The sequence below is a fragment of the Nilaparvata lugens genome, chromosome 3 (assembly GCF_014356525.2).
Source record: "Nilaparvata lugens isolate BPH chromosome 3, ASM1435652v1, whole genome shotgun sequence".
NCBI lineage: Eukaryota > Metazoa > Arthropoda > Insecta > Hemiptera > Delphacidae > Nilaparvata > Nilaparvata lugens.
Window position 1 is genome coordinate 39,335,593 of NC_052506.1, and position 27,281 is coordinate 39,362,873.

Consider the following 27,281-nt stretch of genomic DNA (forward strand, 5'->3'; position numbering starts at 1 on the left):
AGAGTTTCCAAGAAAATCTTAATTTTGAACTTGAGTTTTTCTAGCTGCGATCGACACGGATCGATATTATAGAAACTGGAGCTAGCAAATGTGCATTACTTATACCTGAGCACCGACCAGTTATCGTTTCATTGTCCAAGAGTCCTAGAATATTATTGTACTCTTTTGTAATTGAATGGTTCAATCTGTTGGACATGTGCCTGTTGCATTATCTTACAATTGCAATGCATGTTGACAATCAGTGAGTTGATGGATAAGCCTCAAGGATTGACTAACAGAGGGATTTGTACATGAGATGTGCGCCACTTTATTTGAATGAAGTAGTCTATTGAATTTTTTCTATGTGTTTCTATCAGAGCATACAGCACGTCCTATCCTTCCACTCTTAAATGCATCCTAAGTAATAAATACATTATCTATTTCATGATATATTGTGATACATTAAAATTTTCGATTTTGTTCTATAATTACAGCACACACAGTACATTCTTATATTCTCATAGAAGAAACATTAAACAATTAAAAGAATTGTTGAATAAATCATTTTTTCATTTTAAAGGAGATTGGAAGATCTAGGTGGTAGAAAATCTTAAAAATGCTCGAAATTTGCTCGGTATTCCTACAGTAATTATTGACGAATTACTAGGGAAATGATTTACAAGGTTTCACTTCAACGGGAAGAGACACTCATCTCATATGTCCTCAATTTTATCCCAAATAAGGCGTATTGATGTATCAAGGGAAGTTGATCTTTCATGAACATCATTGGTTCAAATCAGCATTTGATCAATTTCCTTTCAGCGAGGAAGGACACGGTAAGGACACGACATTCAAAATTGCCAGGATGGGAGTAGGTCATTTCGTACACAGGATCTATGCTTCCTGACAAGTTCATAGGGCAAACTATTGCATAGAGATGAATTTTCGTCGGCTAGAAACTTGTGAATAACGGAATCTTGTCAGGATATCCTTGGAAAATTGTAGGTGAATTCTGAGACTCTAGTTTCTGCACGATCAGAAGAAAAGAATGAACAGGATGAACTCACGACATTCAACTCAGCAACAGCAGCTGACTGACAGTGATCGTGCAAGCTACTAAAAAGAAATAGCACTGAACTATCTTGGGCTTGGGGCTTACACCATGATCGAATCAAGTTGTTATCAGACAGATGTTTATGATCCACAAGGTTATCTACAGGAGTCCAATAGGGAACGGTATCAGGTGAGAAATCTCAACCCAGTAATTTCAGGGCTGCAATTATCGGGCTGAATATCTAGGACTGGAAGAGATAGCCCACGCAAAAACAAGAAACTCACTTTACTCTAATCATCAACAAATCAACTACTAAAGAGTAGGTCAGAGCCTGCAATTTTGGTTTGCTTACTCTCCTCTGGTCAGGGGTTCGATTTCAAGTACATCTGCCATTTTCTAGTATTTCCTCACTTCATCACTTAAGCGTAATATTACATCATTTAACAGGGTTGAGAGAAATTCTTATGATTATTAGGTACATATCTACAGATAAGAACCCTTGAGAGGGAAGGTAGAGCATAAAAAGGAAGCAAGTCACAGCTTCAATGATCACCAACTACTGGTCGGATCAACAATCATTGCAAACGTTTGACACAAGGACAAGGTGATATCTTTTACCACAAATTCTTCTGTATAGACCTTTGATATTTAGAAAATAGAAAATGATTAATAATACAATAACCCAAGCCATTCCAATACTATCGACTCTGATATGATGAGAAGATAAATAGATAGAAGAACAATAATAATGGATGTGAGAATCTGAACTGTATTTATTAATTAAATGTAGACTATTTCATAGTGCAATGAAAGCAATGCAATTCTTCACACTTTCAAAAACTGAATATGAAGTTGTAAGAAAAGTAAGATGTGAGGCTTTGGTGATGTATATTTTTGAAAGGAATTCTATCCTATTCAAATTTCCACTGCCAAGTTCTGAATAGAATTTCACATTCAGATATTCTTTCAATATACTTATTCAATCTCGGTTCAAAATAAAATGAAATTATCAACCTGAGTTTGAAACCTCAAAACCTTGTGTTGGTCCAGTTCATGGAACTCCGAGAGTCGAAATTGAGAGACTCAGTGAGAGACTTCCTCTTGAGTCGAGTATACCACTGTAGTCAATAAAGGGTATCAACTCTCTGAATCTGAACGGTATAGACTCAAAAACAAAGACAAAACAAAAATTAATTAAAAAAGCATCACAATGTTGAAGAGTGCCGTGCGATGCCACTGGAACAAAACGAAACCAATCGATTGTCACTCGGATCGGAAGACAATTATTGGGATGAAGGTTTTGCATGGCGATGACTCCGCTTTGAAGATGGTGCGGTGCAATCACCTTTCAACGCCAGCTTGGTGCCGCGTCTCTTAATTAATCGACTCTTCGGCGTTTCATCAGTCACCTTGCTTTGTCTTCACGGTTCAAAAAGAAATTCGGCATGGTTTCACTTTCCATCTTACACAAATTCACCAGAACTAATAAATGAATGATCTAGTTATCAATGAATGATGGACGATTTGGGGTCTACGAGGTGACTAATGAACTAGTGTTATGAGAATTGTTGTGTTTGAATAATATCTTCTAATCTTTTTAAACTTCGGGGCTTTAAAGCCTTGTAAACCTATTGACTTCATTATCATTATAAATATTTGGTATCCTGCATTAAACAAATGATTATAAGGAATCATCGTCTACATGGGATTGGATAATTGATTTCCAGTTTAAATGTTTAATCGCAAAATTTTGCACAATTCTCTTATCACCTGAAAGGATATGGAACGGGGAAGCAAGAACTAATATTTTTTGAATCCACGAATATTATGTGATATGATATTATAATATACAAATCAAGTTCTCACTAACTTACTAAATCCTAACTGACAGAGTCACAAAAGCAAACCAGAAAAATAAGAGCAAGTTCAATGCCTCAGTTTCATGAGTATGAGTGGCAGACTATAACAAATACTGCAAATATAGAGTTCAAGAGGAAGCAATCTATAACCAAGTGACATTGCAAATCCTCAACTAGATAACCCGATCCGTGGAGACTGGATGATTCGAGTTGTGTTCATCGATATGCCAGACAAGATCTGTATTGGGCCTATCCCATTATTCGATGTGGCCTACCTATGAGTGACAGCTAGACACCGAGACCGGTTGTAGTTTGAACCCCACAGGCTGAACGCTAACGCTGAGCTGCGGACACGGTCCAATACGGCCTTGCACTTGACATTGCCAGTTCGCTCCAAATAAAAGCAAAGCAACTTGTTCCGTTGTCAAGATCCGGCCTCTACTAAAACAGCAACTGAAATAAGCTCCATCTTTCTCATTGTAACTTCTGCTGCAAATAGAAATCGATCTCTCAATAAATGCGTTTGGAATAGAATTAATTCGATACCAGGTGGTTTCTGCCTGGAAAGTGTCAGTAGGTAGGAGTGATTTGCTCTGCTTGTTGACAGAGATCCTGTTCGAATCCAGAATCATGTAAGCATAAATAGTTTTCGCTTGCGATGAAAATTATGAAGCATCTGGAACCTGGAAGGTGTTTTCAGTCCAGACAACAGTAGTGATAAAATAGATCATAGTATGTTAGTGAAATCATAATGATTAAAAAATAAAAAAAAAGAATATTCCAATTGAAAACGCATCGGCAGTCATAGTTCAAGAGCTCAATTGTTTTTGGCAACAGAGGACGAAAATAATTGACACTTCATTAAACACCAACAACTTTTATCAGGCGGCACTTTTTCAAAAGAACACAATAAATTACAAAATTAGATAGTTGGAAATATAAATTAACTAAGGAACAGTAAATTACAAGATTCATTCGTTATTATTCATCTATTTGATAATAATTATAAATTGTCATGTCACTTAGACTTTGCCCGTTCGTCATCTTTATTCGTTCAGTCGACGCTGCTTCAATTCAAGGTTTGTTGGTTTGGGATAAATTCTTATTTACCACAAAACACTATATGCAGTATGAGTATGATATTCAGATACTTCTTGCATAAAACAAACGTCAACTGAGAATGTTGCAAATTTCTAATTATGCGCTACAACTATAAACGGCATGAAAATTTAGTTCAGTGATAAATTAGAGTCCTTCTTGATTGCTCGATGTTATCAAAGTCATGTCTCAAGAAAACTTATTAGCTCCACTTAGATTTTCATCAAACGAAATTATTTATCGTTGCAGATTATCTGAAGAATGGTATCCTACTAGCAAGAACAATTCTCGGTCTCTCTCGCTCTCTTTCAGGAATCGTTATTTTTCTCATCCTTCCTCGCGTTCTTTCACTCACTAGCGTCGAGTTTCAAGTTTTGCTTATCCGTGGGAGTTGTGTGCATTCCCGTGACCATGCCTACAACGCGTAGGACGTCCTTGCCCCCCTCGCAGCCCCCCTCCCCCTAGAACCACAAGGACGGACAGCATCCTCAACTCAAAGTCCCCCTCGTAACAGGATTCATTTTTTTGTGGTAGAAACCGCAGGCCCAACCTATTGTCACCATGTACTTCTCGTTGCAATCGAGATTCACACGTGGATTGATGTATGAAAGCTATTCGGTAAGCTTTTGAAATTTTAATGAGATGTTCGCAGGAAGACATTATTTTTGAAATAATATGTACTTTGTTATCTTGAATGATTTAAATGGAATTTAATTCCGATAAAAGTTGCTGATTAAAAAATGTCTTGATAAATTATCTTTATCTTGAACAAAGAATTTTTGTAATTGTTCCCATTTCAAGTGAATTTTTATAACTCGATTATAAAATCTTGGTAACTGGATTGCACTTGTATTTTGAAAAATTTTCAACTTGAATATTCAAGTGTAACTTGCTTCATGCCACTCAGGACAGTAAGAAAACGTCTGGATTTAAATTATTCTCTATTTCTTATTTAATACTGCATACTGCATAGAACAAATTCTCCAATGCCCAATTAATATGATTAATATAGAGTTCTTAATGTATTTTGTACATTAAGTTATTATCATATATTATTCAAACGAATATAGATGAACTTCATTTTAGAGCTGTGAATAACAAATAGTGAGTAGGTTTTTAATTGTGTATTCAAATTTTTTAAATAAGTGCAATATTTCTAAAGTTTTTAATTTATTGTGATTCATTTGGAGTATAAAATCAACCTTCAAAATTCAAAATTTTAAATCATCATTTCTAGACCAAAAATCAAGTGACGAAGCAGTGTGTGACTATATAACCTTATCTTTTGGACAACATTAACATTTTATCAAAATTTTTGGAGAGAAATAGTACAGGCTTAGCCTAGTTTTTCCTCCAATGTCATAATTGTATTATGATTATAGTATTTTATACAATAAATAAATAAAATAAAAAAAATAAATAAATAAAAAAATTTCTTTGGTTTGGACAAAAAAGTGAGAATTCACTGCTTTTTATCTTCGAAAAAACTGCTATCACAACTCACTTCTATTTGTTAATTCTTCTTTTAATTATCGCTAAGCTCCCCCTCTTCCAGCTGATGGAGATAAATGAGACGATACATAATTGAAATTTCTATTTTCACCAACTACAAACGATACAAATAAATATCAGCCTAGGGCCTACGAATCAACTTCAGTTAGGATTGTGATGTAATGATGAACTAATAGCCCACTTTGAGCCACCGACAAAATTAATTTGGCAGTAACAGTAGCTATATAATTCCAAGTATGAAAACAACAATACAAGCGTAACGTCAACAGTTACAAAAATACGTACACAACAAAATGTCAAGGTCGCAGGATTCTAGAACTGGTTGATGATCCAACTTTACTGCGGATGAGCTTTAATATTCATGAGCAGATATTTAAATCTGTAACTCAAATCTCAGCATCGTAGATATTCCATGTTTTGTTGACGGAAATAATGAACTCACAAACGAGATTAATTCTAAATTTGAACGAGGGAACATTAGGGTTGGCTGGCTGTTTAATAACTGATTAGAAAAGGCAATGACCGAGAGTCGGTGTAATTATATACATAGATGATGTATTTCAGGACTCTGATAGATAGTCGAATTTGAGAGGTTAATTGAAATATAATGGAGAAGAGCTCCATGGTTGAGACAGGAGCTATTCTAATAAATAAATTATTCAGGTATAATATGTTTAGTTTTTACGGTTCAACGGCTGGATTCCAGCCTTGAAAATATTCTCCTCCTTATTTTGATTTGTTATCCATCAAGCGTTCCATCAAGATTTGAAAATAAATTGAGAAAACTCAGAACCATTGTGAATGATCATGTTTGAGCGATCTTTATGATATAGCAGGGCACTATGTACTACCAAGTCTAGTGAATAATCTTTTTCACTTTTTGCAATTCTGAATCAAAATTCAAATGATGTTCCAAAGCCGAATCAATGTTCTTATTTTGTATTTTGTACATTAAGTTTTTATCATATATTTTTCAAATCCTAAATATCATGAAGATAAATCTTGATTGACAAGAACCTGCAACAGAAAAAGGGGTCAGCCTCGTAAATATTCTCCTCTTTTGAACACTTCCGATCTTTTTTGTGGAACCCCGCAAGATTTTTGTTTTGGTAACCCCCAAGAATTTCGTTTTAGTCCTCCCTCTGGACATCCATGGTTCGGGTATATGGTGTTACAGATGATAATTATTATTATCATATGATTTCAATACACTAGTTACCAGGACGTTGATAACAGTTTAGTCTTGAATGTATTGAAATAAAGATGGTTGATGTGAAGAGTATTATTTATTCAATATCTAACATGGCGCAGTCGAAAATAAAATGAAACAAGAATACAGTAATAGAAGAATGATTGAATTATCAAGTGTTCAAGTGAGAAGTGATAGCTCAATACTAAAAATGGAATTCAACAAACCAGGTATGCTAGTTATACATGGGGATATCACAAATAATTTTGCCAACTTCAAAGAAGTAACTATTTATTTGACTGCTACCGAGACTGTACTGGGACCTGATGGACTTAAATTGTAAAACACATTATCAGGGGAGAACGACATTGGAACAGTTACCTCAATCCTTGAAGTTTTGGAGAAATATTGTAAGCCTAAACAAAACATGACAATGGACATCTACAAATTGCTAAACAGAAAACAAAGTCCCAATGAACCATTTGATAGTTTCTATGCAGATTTAAGAAGATTAATAAAACCTTGTAACCTCAATGACCAGGAAGATAAAATTATGAAAGCACTAATAGCTTTTTTCAGCTGAAACGAGCAGTGGTTCCCTGTGACTTTGATCAATGCTTAGAGATCCAAAACCCCTAGATATTTCAGATAATGAATAGTATCATGGATTCCAATGAAAACAGTAACAAACAGAACCAGACAGAAGTTGAAATAGACATAAAAAGCAGGTAGATAATTAATGTATTTGGCAAGGTAATTGATTGTTGGAAGCCGTCATTCCTTGATTTGTGTTCATTACCTTGGCATATAATTATTAAGAAAGCGAAGCAGTAGCATAGCTCAGTGGCATAGCGACAAGGCTGTTTCCCAAACGATCCATCTTTGACATCTGACAAAGCTACTATGCATAGCCGCGCCGCGCTTAGTACACGTATTTGGCAATCACTTAAATAGAAATGAATGAATCATGACTAGTAACTAACTACAACTCTTGCCGTCTTGCTACACTTGTCTGCTACTACTACTACTACTACTACTACTACTACTACTACTACAGAAGCGCCCACAATAATCCAGTACACCGGAACACCTGTCCTCAACACCTGTTCTACTCCGATTCTTCGATTTGCTAATATTATTGTGATTCAATGTATTGTACTGATATGCAACAGTACTGCAACTACTACAGGACAACATGAATCCTTTTCATTCAGGAAACTGATTGCCGGTCAATTTTACAGTATCAAGTCTAATTTGAAGTAGTTTGTAGGACAGAAATTAATCTTGCTAATGATTATGACTCCAGATGTTTCAATGTTTTTGTTCATGGCTAGATCGAGAATCGGTAAATTGTTACTGCAAATAATTCATTTGCAAGTACACCAGGCCCGTTCAAGGCAAGTACTTTCACAAGGCAAGTACAAATTACCTTCTTGGATGATAGAAAATCAGTCTGTGAAATTATGAGATTTCTGAATGTATATGTCCCCAATTATTTCTGTATCGGGAAAAATATTTTTTGATTGAAGAAATAAATTAAATGATTCCATAAAATTTATCACCTATTTCATGAGATTTCACATTCATAGAAACTAAGTCAAGTTACATAATCCCGTTACATAAAAAAATCATTAGATTTATGAGATACTTCTATGAGGTCGGTGCTTCAGAACCTACTGATGTAAAACGTGCAATGGAATGCTAATCTTATCCAGCAGTATTGAACGGTGGTAATGATAATAAAAATATTCTTATCGTTAGTAATTAGTAAAAATGTTTCGCTGTTTCATGGAACAATGGTGTTTACGTCATTGAGAAAATTCTCACATTACTAAACAGCTATCATTACAATAGACGGCGGAGTAAAATGGAGCAAAATAAATTTAAACCGTATTCTAGTCCTGGTGGAACATGAATGATCAAATGGTGCGTAGCGTGAAATGGAGTGAAATTATATAAGAATTATAAATGTGTTTTTAGTGATATATTGATTATGAAAACCTAAACAAGTTCATTATTCAGTATAAATTTTGTTCCTGAAAACCCATAAACACTGAACTGTACTCATTATCGATGAGTACAATATTGCAGTTTTTGACCTGAAAGATTTATTAAATCCCCTTCCCGTCTTTCTAGATTGAAGAGATTTAAATTGCAAGTAGGCTACCGTATTTTTACTACAAAGAGGTTTCAAATTAGAAAATGAAATTTTGCATTATAAAGTTACAATGCCGTCACAGTACTGAATTACTGAACATCCCTATAATGCATTCAATAATATTACAAATTGTGTAATACTTTTCATTGAGTTCCAATATTTAAATTGGATTCAATTAATCTTGTTAATTTTGTATTTGGTTATTATCTCACATCTCACATAATTATCATAAATTACATGTTCTCGAAAAAAAGGAAAAAAATCTAAAATGTAAGGCAAACATTAATCACTCGGGAAAGCTTCGTCAAATATGATGAACATACATTTCACGCGAAACAGGAAATTAATTTTTATATGAAGCTGAGATGAGAAGTGTACAGGGAATTAAATTTAACGACAACGGTACTTCGAATAGGGATTTTGTTTATCGCAGTATTAAAAATTTTGAGTTGACTAGGATTATATTTATCGCATATTACGGTTCATGTAGTATCGTTAAAATATAGTTTGTCAGCCACCATTATGTATCATGCATAGATATGAAACGCCAAACGTGCTTCTACATCCTACTCAACCTTGGTTGATTAGAGCTCTCATGGATTCCCTATGGAATTCTTTCTCAAGTATTAATAAGTTCAATCACATGCAAAATATTCAATTTGTGATTCAGATAACATAACATTGATTTACAAAGTAATAAGACAATATCATTTTCACAATTCATCCATCGAGTCCTCATGGATTTCATCTTCATGTAAAGTTTCTAGTCTAGCGTTAATAGGATTTCCTGTTAGTATGATTGGTCATAATTTGATACTCAATGCCATTTATAGTTTTGGAATTAGGATTAAGGGTGTCTTTTTAAGGAAATCACACTCTACTTTAGAAAGGATGATGTTGAAAATGCGTTTCAAAAGTTCTATTTTTGATTTCAACAAATGTGGTGAGGAGAAAGGATGAAGACCGTAATTTGATAAGACTCCCTCGTCCCACGATACTGGAAAAATTGTACAAACAAATTTTTATTGTAACCAGACCACTTGGATAGTAGTAGCAGTAGATGTGGAAAAAGTGTCACAGACTTTTCGAAGTTTACAAGTTTTACAATATAAAAAACTGGAGCAGGTACTGTGAATGGCGAGGAGGATCGCTGTGAATGAGCAGCGACGAGGAATGCAGTTTTTCGTAGGTCGTGAGTAAAACAACACTGGGCCACGATGGAATTTGAGAAACGTTGACGACTTTATTGAGAAATCGCCCTAAAAAGTGCAGTAGCTGACAGGAATGAGAAACTCGCAGACCAAAGAGCAGGGAAAGCAGGTACCGATAATAATAATACCTGTTCGATGAATGGGAAAGGGGAATCCGAGGAACGTGAACACAAAACGAAATGAATGAGAGAGGTGTAGCGCCGGGGATCAGGATCGGGATTATTCTCTCACAACCCAGGAATCCTATTACAGGGAATGGATCCACGAAATTTTGATGGTGCCGAGTACATCATCTTAGAGATCTCGTCTTATAGGCGACCTTCATGCTCTCTCCACCATGTAGTAAAACCGCACACTGTAAGCTGATACCATGGGCTTGCCAACAGGAATTGGTTCCCACATATCACGAGAAGGCATCGTTGTCTTTTCACTGCACCGTGCTACTAAATCTCTCCCGAAAGTTTACTTCAAATCAAGATTTCCAAAGTAGATTGTACAGTACAGTAGCGGTATGAGCATAATAATACCTGATATTAGAATGAATACTGAAATATTATCATAGGAGAGTACAAATCTCAGTTTCATGGTAATATTTGCTACACTGTACTCTTCGGATCAGTTCACTAGTATTTTTAACATCAACCAACTTGTATTTATTGATCCATCACGAGCTTGTTTCATGAAGTGTTTATACTAAAATAAAGACTTGCAGACTTTAAATAATTGTGTAAAATATAAAATATTCATCTGACTGTAAGTTACAATTCACAATTTACTGACATAGATCACAATTACTTTAGTTTCACTGCAGTCTTATTCTAGACATTTTAATATAAAAACTTGATCAACTAACTCAAACAATGTAGCTCTGATTCAGAATGTCCTTTTTATATCTATTCCTGCACCATGCTACTCGGATAATTTCCTTATGTTAACGATGTTCCGGACATGGAAAGTAAGAACATTACAAGTACATGTAACACTTCTAAAGTGTGCGAAACACTGAGAATAATTCGAAGAATGCGGATTAAGTATCTGCCAATCAGATCAACTTCCTAGATCTCACAGCAAATACATAGGCCAGTAATTATATCGGAAAAGTTAATAGTGTGCTACACTAAAGAAATGAAAGAGTATGATGTTACGTGTTTTACATTCCCATGATGTTCAAGCATATACTCTTGTTGAACGAATTAATATGGTGGCCTCCTTAATCCCTTCCCCCAATTAATTTACCGATTCTTCAGAATAGGGCAAAGACAGATATTAGGTTAATGAGGTCGAACAGTTGTTCTTGTTGCTCCGAATCCTGAACACAAAGAGCCAGAAAAAGATGGTGAGTGTTTGTTCCCACACATAATTAGAACTGCAAGAATATTGTGCAGGTCATACTCTCTCTACACATACAAACATCATTATTTTCTTTGGCAGTTTCTGACTCTCTATTTTCTCTCTCACAGATTTTTCTTCTCTTTCACTCCCCCTTCATTATCTAAAACACCCTCACTCTTCCTCACTGCAAAAGATGTCCCCTTTTCTGATAATTATTGTTGAAAGAAAATGTGTGGGTAGGCCTACAGCTTCAACCGTCGTCTCATTCAATTATTACATGCTGCATGTGAAATTTGAATTACGCAATTCATTGTTCGTGATGTCAGCTATTTCAACATTCGTCCATAGAAGTTTCAGCTTCAATTCTATTCACGATTTTCATCTTCTCAATAAATTATGACATTGATTACATCCTGCCAATTTTGCCCACTTCAATCTCAACTTCACTTTTTCATCGTAAATCAAGTGAGAATAGATATAGAACAATTTATTAAATGAGACAATCAGTGATAATATTCGACATCCATTTTACAATTTTATTTTTGAATGTTATAAGTAATAATTCTTTGAGGAGTATTATTATCTACTCAAAGTAGGAAATTTCTAACGGGAAAGATAGATTATTACTGATGATAGAATGACTGAAGAGGATTTGAATTTTCATATTAATTACTCAGTGGATTTACATTGAATTAGTAGAAGAAAAATGGTGTATTTGACAGGACAGCTGACTTACCGTGTACTGAGGATCGCTGAGACTGGAGTAGGACGAGGACCTGGAGGAGAGGGGCTCGGGACTGTAGCTGGCATTCGAGCTGAGACTGAGCGTGTCAGCGGCCCTCGTGCGGTAAGGACTCAGCTGCACGTGCTTCAGCATTATCCTCTCTCTGAAAATTGAGAAAAAATAATGTGAAGAATTCAATAAATGTGAAATACAACAGTATTGATAACTTATAACTTATCAACAGAGAGAAAGAAGAAACCGATGAAAGAAAGAAAGAAAGAAGATATGATTGAATAACATTGGAGAATTTGGTTTGTTATTGTAAATGTTGATAATGAGGAACAGGACTTGACTAAATTATACTGAGCTACTCAGTTTGTCATCTAGAATAATAAATTAAGAAGTTTATTAAGGAGTTCAGTACCTACTACCCACTCAAGGTGAAGGTATCAAGTTCCGTATAAGGTTACTCATTAGCTGATAATGAATGAATGTTTTATGTACGTAACATGGTGTTGATAGATTTGAAATGTTAACACTATACGCATCACTCTTGGTGTTTCTTGTAATATTGGAGTAGGCTATTGTGAAGAATCGTGGAAGAGTACAGTACATTCAACGATCGAACAATTGACAATAGATGATATTCTATGGAATATCATTTTCTATTTATAAAGATTATAGGCTGAGTTTTTATGTAAAGAATCATCACAGCTCGCCTAGAACTTGGTAAAAACTGTTTGTAATGTAATTTTTCATTACAAAACTTTGCAATTGAACTCTCAAACTAGGGTTTTTTCTCTATCCCCAGCTTATGACATTACAATTTATATAATACAATTAAAATTATAAATTCAAGGATCCACACTCTGATTCGAAAGTATTTTTTATTTGAGTACTAGGCACAGCACAATGCATAATAGCCATGTGATATTCAAGGGAAATATTGGGACGTGTCATAGACGTCATACACTACAATGAACTTCAATGAAAACAAAAAATGTTGTCGTGAAATGTAGGGAAACTCAAAGCAACCTACACAAACTATATTTTCCGGCTTTTAGCGAGTGAAAACTAACTGTCAAAAGGAATATTTGATTTTCATGGTGATGTTTTCGCTGGTTATTGACAGACAAGAAGTGTTGGTGGCCATCAAAAACTAGTAAAACTGCCGAGTGTGAGTTTCGTCGCAATTGGCATTGTCAGGGCGGACAGAAATGGGACAATCCTGTTAGTGCCCCCGCAAGGGGGCTGGTCTTTGTTGGCCTCTCATGGCATGTGTGTGTGTGTGTGTGTGTGCATGTGTGTTGGTGTGTTTGTTGACGACTGCGGTGTGCGATCGGCTGGAAATTCACGATTCACGACGCACTCGGGGTCAAGTGGAGTCAAATGACATCAACGAACCTGGCTCATATTGGGCGCTCATCTTCAAAGTGCTCCTTCTATCAACACGACATGGATAGGTCACAAAGCCTAACTGAAATGACCGTCAACTGCCAACCTTAATTGCTATTGATAACCATTATTTATTACAACGGTTCTTGTCGCCACACCAATTGAATGACAGTAATTTGAATAGGAAAATCGACTGTAAAAAATTGAATGATTAAAAATTATTTATGGTTTATTTTTGAATTGGAGTTGTTTATCCAAATTTGTTATTCTCATGAGTTATCTGTTGAACAACACATTTGAAGTTTTTGTCGAACAGAAATTTCGGATTTAGATTATGTACCAGTTCAACAATTAGAGGACAATAATAATTATAAAATAAAGATACAAATAACTATAATGTAGCCTTGAAAGTTTTCATGATAAAAAAGATCAGGACTTCCTATATAGGAGGTCGTGTATAAATACTGTAACTAATTTTCTATTAATTATATATAATACATTTAAAAGGGATTGGATTTGCTTTATTCTCTAAAGCCGGGTCACACTGAACAAATGTTCGACATACATGTTCGGCAAACATGTTTGTTGAGGAGCTCAGGGACAAACCTTTTAATAAGTTTGGACAATCATTGTTTGTCAAACAAAAATTACTGTTTTCCAAAAGTTTACAGAGTTGACAGCTGTAAAACATAAAACCTGTTCTTCCCACTTACAAATATTTTGTTTGGTGACGCGTCCACACTGGCCACGGGCAAACATTATTTATCAAACATAATAAAATTTGCCCAAACTGTTTCAACAAACATGTTTGTCGAACATTTGTTCAGTGTGGACACGGCTTAAGAATGATCTACAAATGCCTGCCTGCAATAATTCATGTGCAGTGTATGAATGAGGAAGGAGCATGTTTATTTAATAGGGAAATTAAATTAGCGCAAAGCCGCCACTAAGTTCTAAAGCACGCAATTGATAGGAATTTTAAATTATAGACCTTAAATTCTTCCTAAAAACATATTTTTTAAATTACTTTTCAAAGATTCAACATTCTTAAGATTGAAAATTGTGCGACATACGATACTAGTAGCATGACTCAAGAATTTTTATACTTGATTAATTTGGCATTGAGAACCTGATAAGCTATATATGCGCTATATTCATGAACACCTGAATAATGAGAGGGAGTATATTGTCAAAAGGTCAAGTTATACAGGATAATAGATGGTACATTCTTGGTCTAATTGAGTTCAGTTAATTTCAAGCAGTTCACCGGGTAACTTGCAGTGAGACACATACACCCTAATGAGCGTAGGCCTACTCAACGTGCATGACAACTAATTTTCCAAGAAAAATTGATGGAAATCGGTTAAATTAGCAAAGGCTAGACAGAACTACCGGTGAGAAAACAAGAAAAAAGTTCGCGGAATCCACACACTTGACATGGTTTTACCGGTTTACTTAATTTTTTCCAATATCCAAGAAAAGTTGACGAGCTGTCCGGTCATTCAATGAAGCGGTGAGAGAGAGATAAAAACTGCAAGAGAGAGTGTGAGAGAGAGTGAGAAAGAGAGAAAGAAATTGCGAGAAGGATGGTGATCCGAGAGGAAATGAATAATCAGTCTGGAAGGCTTGAGCTTAACTTTGAGCAGTAGCAATTAGCGGCAATAGCGCTGATTTGAAATTATAATCTCCAGAAAGCAACGGTTATTGTTGTTGTAGTAGAGGTTGTGGGAGAGTGGACCTCGACTGGGAATCTGCACAGCTTTGACATGCTGCCTGCCTGTCTGCCTGCCTGCCTGTCTGCCTGTCTGCCTGTCTGCCTGCCTGCCTGTCTGCCTGCCTGCCTGTCTGCCTGCCTGCCTGCCTGCCTGCCTGCCTGCCTGTCTGCCTGCCTGCCTGTCTGCCTGTCTGCCTGCCTGTCTGCCTGCCTGCCTGCCTGCCTGCCTGTCTGCCTGCCTGCCTGTCTGCCTGTCTGCCTGCCTGTCTGCCTGCCTGCCTGTCTGCCTGTCTGCCTGCCTGACTTTGCCACCGGAACCAAGGAAAATGCTAGCCTGCAATAGCAGGACAATGACTAATGATAGGATATTACAGATAGGGAGTACAAGAAAGACTAGCTCTATTGGGCATTTCTTGGTCGTTACATTGAATATTTTAGAAGAAGCTCATAACATTAAGGATATGACATTTTCCATCCACACGCATAGTAAGAAGGTTATCAAGTTTTGGTTTGAGCAGCTGAAACTCATCTTACATCTTTTGCCATGAAACTTAATTTTTGCACTGGACTTATTCAATACAACATGATCCTCATCAAATATTAATCATTGAATAAATCTGAAATATATCTACTACCATATAGAATCAATAGGCCCAAAATTCATAACATGTCAAAAACAAAAACAATTTTTTACATGAGTTGATAAACTAAAAGGATTTATAAAAATACTTTAGTATTTTTAGCCAGAAGTGGCTGAGAGGGGGCGCAGTGGCATGATCTCTCACCTGAGTGGTCCGCAACCCAGGGACACATCAAGTAGCTTGAAGAAGGATATTCCTTATCTGCTACATATCAATATCCGTGGAATGAGAAGCAATAGAAATGATCTGCAAGTCTTCCTTTCTGAATTCCACACACTCATTCCCATAATATGTCTTAATGAACACTGGTTGAACACTTCAAATGTCAGCCTACTTAACTCGATTCCTGGTTTCTCTTGTGCTGATAGTTTCTCTAGGGCAGTAGATAATCATGGCGGCTCAGCAATCCTCGTGAGAAATGATGTTAAATATAAAGTTAGAGGTGATTTACATGTATTTAATAAAGAAAAGGTATTTGAGGCATCGTGCATTGAGCTTACCAGACCTAAGGTACTAATAATATCCCTCTATAGGATCCCCAGACAAGAGCATGTAGGAGAATTTTTTGAAATACTTGACTCTTTCCTCCATCACATCGGTGTTGGAGTCAGGTATGAAAACGTCTTTTTTGCAGCGGACTTCAATGTGGACTTGCTTGGTGACAGCGATGATGCTAAAACTTTGGTTGACATTTTTGCATCATATGCCTTATCCCCCAATTTCATCACCCCAACCAGAGTAACATCAATTTCTGCTACCTGCATCGACAATATCTTTTCTAAAAATGATGTGGAAGTCAGCAACGGAATTGTCCTCAGCATGGGGTTCTCTGACCATAAGGGGTTGTTTTTACCCATGTCAGAGAGAGTCACACCTGAGTCAAAATTTCGAAAAAGTGTGAAAATGAGAAACTTCTCTATTAACAACTTCAAGGTATTCAGAGACAAGCTCTCTGTTGTAAATTGGGATTTCAATGAGTCTCTCACAGTCAATGAGAACTTTGATTGCTTTCTAGGAAAATTCCTGCCTATATTCAATGAAACATTCTGTGCCATTCCTATAAAACAAAATAATAGAAAGGGTTGGATTACTGCTGGAATTGTAACGTCAAGTAGGAAGAAAAGAGAATTACATAAACTGTACATGGAAACACAGGATCAAAACTTTAAAAATTATTACAGATCGTATAATAGAATATTCAAAAGTGTCATTAAACTTGCCAAAAGGAAATATCATGAAAAGTACTTAGAGATAGCCAACAACAAAGTAAAGGCCGCATGGGACATAGTGAAATTTGAGCTAGGTAAGCACAAGAATAAAGCAAGTATAATCCCATCCAGAGCAAGAATCAATCCTAGTTCAGTAGCAGAGGATTTTAACAGTTTTTTCATCGATGTTCCAAACCGTGTTGGAAGTACTCACAATCTGCTTGCTTCAACAAGAAACGTGGTAGGTAACTGCAGCTCTAGGATGAGATTTAAACTTCTTAGTCCCAAGCAAGTGGAGGTGCTCATTAAATCGCTTAAAAATAAAAATTCAGCTGGATGGGATGAAATTCCAGTGAAAGTTTTCAGGATGGTTGCTGATATATTGTCTGAACCCTTGTCCAGGATCCTCAACCAGTCTTTTACTGTTGGCGAGTTCCCGCATAAAATGAAGTATGCACTGGTAAGACCTATTTTCAAGAAAGATGACGAAGAGGACTTGAACAATTACAGACCCATTGCCATCCTCACAGCCTTTTCCAAACTTTTTGAGAAGGCAGCTAATGAACAAATTCTTCATTTTATGAGAGTGAATAATATAGTCTCAAAAACACAATTTGGCTTCTTAAGGGGACTTGATACAGAAGCAGCTCTAATAAAATTTTTCAATACTGTGTCGGCAAGTTTAGACGCCTCCCAGCAGGTGTGTGGAGTGCTATGCGATCTGTCAAAAGCATTCGATTGCGTAAATCATGATATTCTTGTTGAAAAGTTGAGAAAATATGGCATTCGGGGAAGGGAACTGTGGTGGTTCAATTCGTTTTTGAAAGAGAGGATGCAGGCCACCCTAATAAACCATGACAATAAAAATTATCAATCAAAATGGGCTGTAATCAATGCTGGTGTACCACAGGGCTCCATCCTTGGTCCCACATTATTTATTATATACGTAAATGATCTGTCATCTTGCTCTACTAAGCCACTTATTCAGAATGCCGATGACACATCATCTATTATCACTAATTCAAGTTTGAGAGCTGTAGTCACCCAAACACAGGAAGAGCTACTGAATATCAAGAAATGGTTTGCTGCAAATGGTCTGTCTATGAACTCAAGTAAGACCAAGTTCATTACCTTCAAACCCCCCATTTTGCATCCAGAAACTTTAATGAGTTGGCCGATTTGAGTGTACCCCAGCAGAGCGTTGCTGTTGATCTTCTAGGAGTAACACTAGATAGTAGATTGGACTGGTCAGTACACACTCAAAAAATATGCTCCAGGGTTAACTCGGCTATTTTCTCTCTGCGAGTGCTCAAAAACACATTGAGCTTCAAAGCCCTAATGGTGGTATATTACGGTTACCTTTTTCCTTTCCTCAAGTATGGCATAACCCTTTGGGGAAGATCAAAATTCTTCATCCAAGTATTTAGATCTCAGAAAAAAGCATTAAGAGTTATTTTTGGTAAGCCCCCCCAATATCCCTGTCGAGAACTATTCCTGAGTAGCAGGATACTTACACTGCCGTCACTGTATATCTTGGAGATCTGTTCATACGTTCACAAAAACCTACCAAACTTCACCCGCAATAATGAAATCCACAGTTACAATACAAGGCACTCATCCTCCCTATCAGTGGCTGCTCATAGAACCGCCATGTTTGAAAAATCTCCGCAATATATGGGCCCAAAAATATATAATAGATTACCTCAGGATATTAGAGACATGGCGGACTTACGAAGATTCAGAGGAATGTTAAAGAGGTTGTTACTTGAAAGGCCATACTATTCTGTGGATGAGTTTCTGCAGGAGTGATATATTATTGTTCCTTGTCTTTGATTCTTCCCAGGTCCTTGTACATAGGTAATCTTGACTAACTGCGTTTTTATATATACTATATATATATATATATATATATATATATATATATATATATTTATTAATATTTCATGTGACTATTGTATAACTACAGTATTTTAATGTATCATGATATGTGTTGAGAACCTCCTTTAGGTTGCTCTTTTTGACTTATCCCCAGTCTGATTATTCAGATGTTTGGGATGAAATAAAAATAATAATAATAATAATACTTAAAAATAGATAATGTTAACAGTGTTTCAAATATAGGCTATTTTCGTAAAAAGTGAGATATTTTGGAAATATAGAAGAATGTTGAATTTCATTTCATTTTCATTCATCATCCCCTGATGATAAGTGTAAAGAATCCTGCTTATCATTAGTAGGATTACATCCAGTTCTGAAGAAATGTTGAAGCACCGCCCATTTACTGTAATTTTTGTTAACTTTACGACTTTTCTCTCCACTTCCTGATCAATAACAATTTCTGTAATTGTCAGGGGACCATTATTAAATGCTACAAGACGTTCTGTAATTTATTGAAAATTATGACAGTTTTCAAGTGACAAGAGCAGTGAAAGGTAAGAGAAAGTTAATTGCACGGTACAATAAGAATGAGATATTAATTATTTACAGGATGAAAAAATCTACAGAGATTTCGTACCCAGTCATAATCTCACTGTTTCCGTTCCAATTCTCTCAAATTTTTATACTCATTCTGTTTTTTTTTCAATTCATGGACAGAATGTGAGGCGATACGAATAATTTCAGAATCATATTTTCCGCTCTCTTGAATTCTGTGTACTTTCAATTGACAGTAAAACAGACAGTTTTGCATGTGATCATTTCTACTCATAATCCAGTTAATCAATTAGAAACAAGTGTGAAGAATTTCATAGAGTTTTAATGATTTTATTCTCTCAATGAAACTATGAGTAATATAGCTTACTATAGTAATATATTACTTTATGAATAATAATATAGTAATGATGTATAAGGTTACTTTGTTATTACATAAGGTTGAATACCAAAGTAAAAGGTTTACCATTACTGAAAAAAGATTAAAATATTACAATTATTTTGAAATATATATAGGCTAGTCGCAGAATTTTATGATATCCATTGACACAAAATTGACATTTCTCTAGTGTTGCTGGAGTTAAGTGTTCATGTAGGTCTATTGCTGTTTTCATCATCCGATATCATAAGTGACCCTTTCAACTAGCAAGAGCCTCATTTATATTTTAAATATTATATTGATCGTATCCAATGAAGTAACTTATTGGAACTACTGTGGTTATGCTCTATTAAGAGTCCATTTGAGTAATCTCACATTTTACCTTTTCAACCTGGTCAGAGAATCTAATTTAATTTAAAATCGACAAGTGTTTGAAAGTAGACGAAGCAACGTTATAGCGCTCAGAGGTACATAGTCAGCCACCGTATCCTTTAACCCTTTTCCCCGCAAAATGCGTATTTTGATTTGGTTTAGTTCTGGAAATGGATCAGGTTACGACAGATAAGCATGTAACTGGCTCGAAATTGTTACACGAAACATTACTTTATGCATTGGAACATATCATGATGCAGCAGACAGCAGGCAGCAGACCCCGATCCAGTTCGTCGGACGGAATAATGGCGCGCGTGTGTCACCTAGGCTTGCCTGTCACATTTAGCTCTACTCTGTTCCCTCCAATATCATCCAGTAGTCGAGTAAACATCAACATGCTCATGTCTATAATATCACTATGAGCTATGAAGGTTGAGAGTTTCTTTTCCCAGGAAGAAAATGAGAGTAGGCTACTAATAGAATTGAAAATTATAAAATATTTTCATTATTATTTTCTTGTGTCATGTTCTTACAGATCGAAATAAATTATAGAAATTTTAATCCGTGAAGTTTGTTCAACCAAGCTCAAAATTAGTGGAAAAATAAAGAAAACATGACGTTCTGAAGTGACAACACACAGTGACAATTTATTGATAAGTACTGACACAGGATTTATTTGATACGAACATTTTTAGACATATGTATGTCAGACATATGATATGTATGATATGTATGATATGTATGATATGTATGATATGTATGATATGTATGATATGTATGATATGTATGATATGTATGTTAGACATATTCCAGTACGAGCCTTAATGACATATATTATCTGGTAATAATAGTACCATATTACATTTTAAAGTACAATATACATATAAGAGGACAATAAGAAAGGCAAACAAAAGACATATATCGCACTCCATCATCTACCACAACCATTCAGTATAACTAAAAAGTTTGGAAGAGACGATATTATTCGGTTTCAGATAAAGATGATATGGGAAAATTGAGGATTGGTTAGGATATAAAGTATTTTGATTAGTCTATGGTTCTAGTCAGATGCGTTCTTACCAAGTTGTACTAGAGGAGAATAAAGAGTATGACAAGGAGCATGAATAGAAGGAGACGAGCAAGAAGAGATTAAGAAAGACTGGTACAGCAATTAGTTCAAGCAGAAGTAGTAGCTTTGTCAGAGTCGTTTCCTTATTATGACCAGCTGAGTGGCTGATTTGTCGGTTGGTCAGTCGTAGAGAACAAAATTGCAGACGACAAGACAGGAGGAAGACATTATAAGCAGAAGAATGACAAGAGAAAGACAGAGAATAGAAGGAGAAGGACAGGGAAAAGCAAGAAGAAAGAAGAAAGAAGGAATGAAGAAGGGAATCCAATCCACTCGATGACCACTGACTGAGACTGAGTGAGTATGACGTGTGCCGGAGTCCGGAGTGCCCCCTTTATAATTACGAGCTATGTGGAACGATTATTTCCTTTCAATTTTGTAATGTTTCAAACTGTGTTATATTCCTATCAACAACTGTGCCTATTCCTTTCCAAGGCTGCTAATAGTAGACTAACATGCTCTTATTCGAGAAGATTTTATTATTAATAAAATAGTTTTATTATTAATGTTTAATGTGGTAAGTTTTTTTTCTACAGACTTTGGGAAATTCAAATTTCTTCTAGGCTAGAAAAATTCAACATTCCTAATAAAAACCCAAAAATAAGCTCACTTCATCTCATTATCACTTTATAACTTATATCCTTCTTTTTTACTACAGAAAGTTTAATTATTCGATAGAAAATTGTAATAGCATAATTTATGGATTGGTGTTTGATTTAGTCAAAATCAAATACAATCTCAGCAAATATTTCAATATACATGTTCATGCTCCAGTAGATTCAGTTGTTTTTCAAGTGAAATATATATTGAAAATTGATTGTATCGTAATTGATTCACTCTTGTCATCCAACAAATGCCAATGTAAAAAAGCAAAATATCAGCTAGCCTGAACGAATCTACTCCTCCACAATTTGCATAAAAGTAGGTGGTACATTATTTGTTTTTGAAGATTTCTTGCCAACTTTCCGTCTATAGAAATATTTGGGGGGAAATGAATAAAAAATCCAAAAGTTGGAGGCGAACTATGCCAAACATCGGAACACACTACTGTGAAAATACAATGGACCGGACCACAGCGACCGTGGGCTGAATGATACATATTTTATAAAGTTGTTGTGACTATACAGCTTTGTAAGGAACTCCCACAAGTGAGCTGATAAAATCAGATGGCAAAGACGCCGCTCGCTGAAACAATTCTATAAATCACGCGAATTCGCCTTGTTATTAAAACGATTATCTCAGTGCCCCCCCTCTGACCATAACTGGACTAGCCGTTCGATTATCTACGATTGCTGCGGATGTGGACGACGTAACACACACACACACAGCACAGCACTGCATGAACACCTCGTTCAGAACTAGTTTCTCATAAGTCTGAGGCGGCAGCTACATGAAGATGTTTCATACTATCGTCCGATAACAATGCAATAATGATCGAGAATAGCATGCGACCACTCTCGATCGCCACCAAGAATACAAAATAGAGATGTGTTGCAGCTTTGTTGATATGCTGCAGCAAACAGCAGAGATTTATTGATTCAGATTTTCTGAACAAAACAGCATAAAAATAATTTGTTGAATCTTGAGTGGCACGATGATGATGAAGTGGAACAGAGAATAGAGGTGTGTTTGATATTGGGTGGTGAGATGTATTTTATCACATATGTATTTGGATTTTGGAGATGAATGTGAATTCATAATACATTGACAAACTGATAAGTATGGGCACAGATAAGACATTTCAATTGGTTAGTCTATGATATGATATAGATAAATGGAATGCTAGTATGGTCTAAAATATTGAAAGTATTAATTGCTTTGAAAAGGGTTGAAAAAAAATTATTTGCGAAGTAAACGTTGAGTGGCTACTTTTTTATAAGAAGCTTTGAGTGAAATGCATCAAGAAATCGAGATGTAAGCTTCTATTATCAAGTAGTTTATTCCTCAATCCTCATTACCGGCTAGACTATTGGGAGTGAAGAAATTGACAAGAATAAAGTTTTTAATATGAACAAAAATGCATTTAGTAGAGTACGTGGCTATTCAGGTGAAACACCATCTTAGTATTTCAGTGAAAAATAGTGTACTTATCAGGAATGGAAAAGTCTCCACGCCCAATGTTCAGCATAATTTTGAGAGAGTAGATTGAATGAATGGATGGATGAAGAAAGTTGGAGATCTCATAATTCGCATAGCAAGATATAATTCCTGTAAAGGTGGAATACTGAATTCAAAAAGAATGATTTCTCTTTGAGATGAGGAGTTCATTACCAAACTGTTCTCAACGAAGAATCCGTTCGTTTCTAGAGCGTGAAATTAAGGGAGGCTCCAATTATAAAAGTCACTCTTCACTCACTTTATCTTTTGAATGAAGAGAAGTGTTGGTAAGGGTTGAAACGAGCGCGAAGGAAGTCATCATAAGTTTGAACAGTACATTGATAAAGATGCTGGATGCATGGTTGGTGAGAGCTGAGAAATTGGGGATGCCTGCCTCATGGGGGTCATTTCCGACGTAGGATCATCTCTTTCAATAAAAATAATTGCAGCATCCGGCTGGCGGCGCCCACCGAAACAGAGACGGAAACACAAACCGACAGACGAGAAACAGAGATGCAAATAGAAAGAGTAATATTACCATAGCGAGGGTGAATCTAGGAATGGAAGAGAAGAGTGGAATTAGAGAGACCGAATATTGAGATTCATGTGGGGACTGTTTTGACAGGAAATGATCTTTCAATGGTCAATTTGAAATGACTCCTCCAATCATACAGAATATTTAAACATCCTCTTCACTTGATTCCCATCTAAGATACATTTTCTTACATCAAGAAACCTCAGCTAAGACAGTTGTGCACAGAGATGTGATTAATCTGCTATTACATTAGTTAAATAATATAATAGTTATCAATAGAGAACGTTTCAACATATATCATGGTAGTTTAATAATCCACCACTGAAGGAATAATTTAAATAAAATGTAAATGTTATTATAATTCAATAAAATTTCACTCTATTTGTCTCTTACTACTCTAACTCTGATGAAACCAATTCGCATTAGGGGTGGCGAAGACAGTAGGATTTTTATCAATCAAGAAAAGTATTATTTTGTACTACTCTTAAAGGTGTTCTGAAAATTTAAATCTCCTGTAGATTTCAGCCACTAACGTTGAAAACCTATTATTTTTATGCCATGAAATCGGAACAAAATCATTGTTCAACTTAATTTTCAAATTAGAAAACTGAATTATCAATAATCAAGGATTATAGATTTCCTTTCATCATTAACTGAATTATTGTTGTTGAGGTGAAAGCAAATCCATAATAAGCCATGTTCAGTCTATTATCGCTTGTTGGAAATTAATCCAATTCCCAACAATTCAAAGTCAGGGAAAAAATCTCTCAATTCTCCACACAAAGCTAACTAGAAACGTAGAAAAACTAGTCTAGTCTCATCAACAAAGCCCAATTATGAATGTATCCCCCGATATTATAGGATTCAACATGTTCTCCAGTTTTCTATTCTCATCAGCACCATACTCATGAGCGGGAGCAGATAATAGGCGTATGTGGTGGTCATGTATATTCTCAGTTTTTCAGAGCGATTTCTTATGTTCTACTTTCATGCTGGCGTACAATGGTGCTTTAATGCAGAGCCATACGAAACAACAATGTCGCTGATTAACGAAATTAATTAGGGAATCGTCATCACAATCATCACCTCCATCTCACCAAGTGGAACAAACACCTTCGACGCAATTCGCACGAGCATTGTACACGTTGATATTGTAGGCTCACATTTCTATGGGGCATTTCTCACTACAGAAATTAGCCAGCTCTTACCAGCACTGTATCAGTTGCACCACAATTCACACGCTTTCTCATGCCTCATTTTCCACAGCTCGAGTTACCCAATAAATTAGCATAATTGGGTAGGTACTGCTCAATTTCTACTTTTGATCGCCTACTGTATTATCACTACAGTTATTAAAAACCGCGCGCTGTTTGAAACAAATTTGTTCATACCATCTAGTGATAGGACAAATAATAATATGAGATAGTCAATTAACGTTGTGTATGAAGACTGAAGATTTTTGATGTCAAATTTTTGTGAATATAAAATATACTTTTCTCTTATTGTATTTTTGTGAGTATATACTGTTCTCTTTATTATACAATGCACATTTTTAATCTTGTCCAATGATCTGGAAACTAGAGAACGATGGTAAGAAAGCTTAGAGTGAAGCAATAATGAAAATATGCGTTTGCATGAACTTTCACTGAGTAGAGAAGATTGAAGACTGTAACATTAACTTGGACCTGTTACCTGAAAATCTTAATAATATGAGGCGAATATGATGTATGAGTTAATAAGACAGTACGAAAACTTCAAAATAGTCTCTTTCAGATTTGAGAGATTGGAAATATTGAATAATTCAAACAATCATACTCTTGAAAAAAAAAGAAATACTTTATGATTGAGATATATTGTAATCGGGGAGATTTGGATTAGAAATTCCTGAGAGTTTAGATTAAATTATGTGAACCATTGGCAATATATCCATTATAAATTATTATCACTCTATTGGTCTGATTTGAACGACTCGGCTATAGAGTAGCTAAGAAGCCCAGAATAAGACTTAGCGAATAAGCCCAATCGTCTACCTCTTATCAAATAAAATTGGAGTTGTTATGGCTATATGTTATGTATGGCTAGTTGTATGGTTAGTCATGAAATTCTATCAATTGAAAAATACTGATGAATTCCGTGAAATATTACAGATGCGATTAAAATAGTTCCCTTGTTTCCGGCCAATTTAATAAATATGTCGGTGAAAATATTATAATTGGGAATTGCGATAACCCATGACACATTACTGAGCCGTTCCATTGTAGTGTATTTTGAATTTGTAAAAATTTATCAATGGAGTAATATTAACAAAGACGTACGAGACCTTGAATGAAATATTTTTGTAAGCGAATCATAGATAAGACGGCAAATATTGAGTGATGTTTATGTTTCCTGTTCCAAATGTGTTTTCAAGCCCATGGTAACGCTGGAACATGAAAATCAAACTCTTACCAGTTACGATGTAAGGCCATCTAGAAACTCAAGGAATGGTGACTCCTGGCTATTGAAAGTAATGAACTCACCTGAAAGGAAAAGAAAATGTGAAATCAATAAAATGCATTATTGGGAGAACAGTGAATAAGACTAAAAATTCAGATCAAGCCACACAATAATGGAGCATACAGAATGGGAATGCTGACAAATGATTATTTGATTTATAAAAATGATTGGATTATGATTTCTATGAAATTATACTGACTTATGATGGGGTAGACCTAATAGGAATAATCTATTATATGCATATTCGTTCATGTTAAATTTAAAAATGAGCTTCGGCTTAAAGTTCTGAATGAAAAAAAAAACTATACTTTCAAATAATTTCCTTCAGAATCATAAATAAGGAAAAGCCCAGAGTTAATGAATTTGATCATTTATATTATTTCCCTAGAATGAATGGGTCAATGCTGATTTCAACATTATAGATATACAATGAAGAAAGTTGGTTGGCGTAGACTGATTTTCAAAGATCATTGAATCTGTGCAGGGTGGAGTGGGAATGGGAACTAGACAACAGAGGGTAGGCCTAGTCGAAAAGCACTTTCAACCCTTAATTTCGAATGGGAGGGGGCGGAAATTATAATTGATAAACGCCAGGCAAGAGGTTCACCCCCAATAAGAAGTTATAAGACTACAAATCTGATTCATTTCTCATTTTCTAAAAAATAAGATTTCAATAATTATAAAAACTGAACTAATCTATATTTGAGATAGTCTATTAGGCTGTAACACATCTTACAACTTGAAATATGAAGTATGTGGCTTGACAAGA

General features: G+C 35.5%; 1 protein-coding gene across 2 annotated transcripts in view; it reads right to left on the reverse strand.

Moving 5' to 3' along the window:
- The window catches only part of LOC111059739, a 110,917-nt gene that overhangs the window by 49,316 nt on the left and 34,320 nt on the right, over positions 1-27,281 (reverse strand). The window contains exons 1-2 of one of the 2 annotated variants that reach the window (XM_039423763.1): positions 26,465-26,536; positions 12,129-12,279 (exon numbers count right to left, since the gene is read on the reverse strand). In XM_039423763.1, coding sequence (XP_039279697.1) covers positions 12,129-12,269 — 141 coding nt within the window. In that variant the 5' untranslated portion in view covers positions 12,270-12,279; positions 26,465-26,536. Of the gene's footprint in view, positions 1-12,128; positions 12,280-26,464; positions 26,537-27,281 lie in introns of those variants that run through there. The other variant, XM_022347369.2, reaches the window with a different exon arrangement.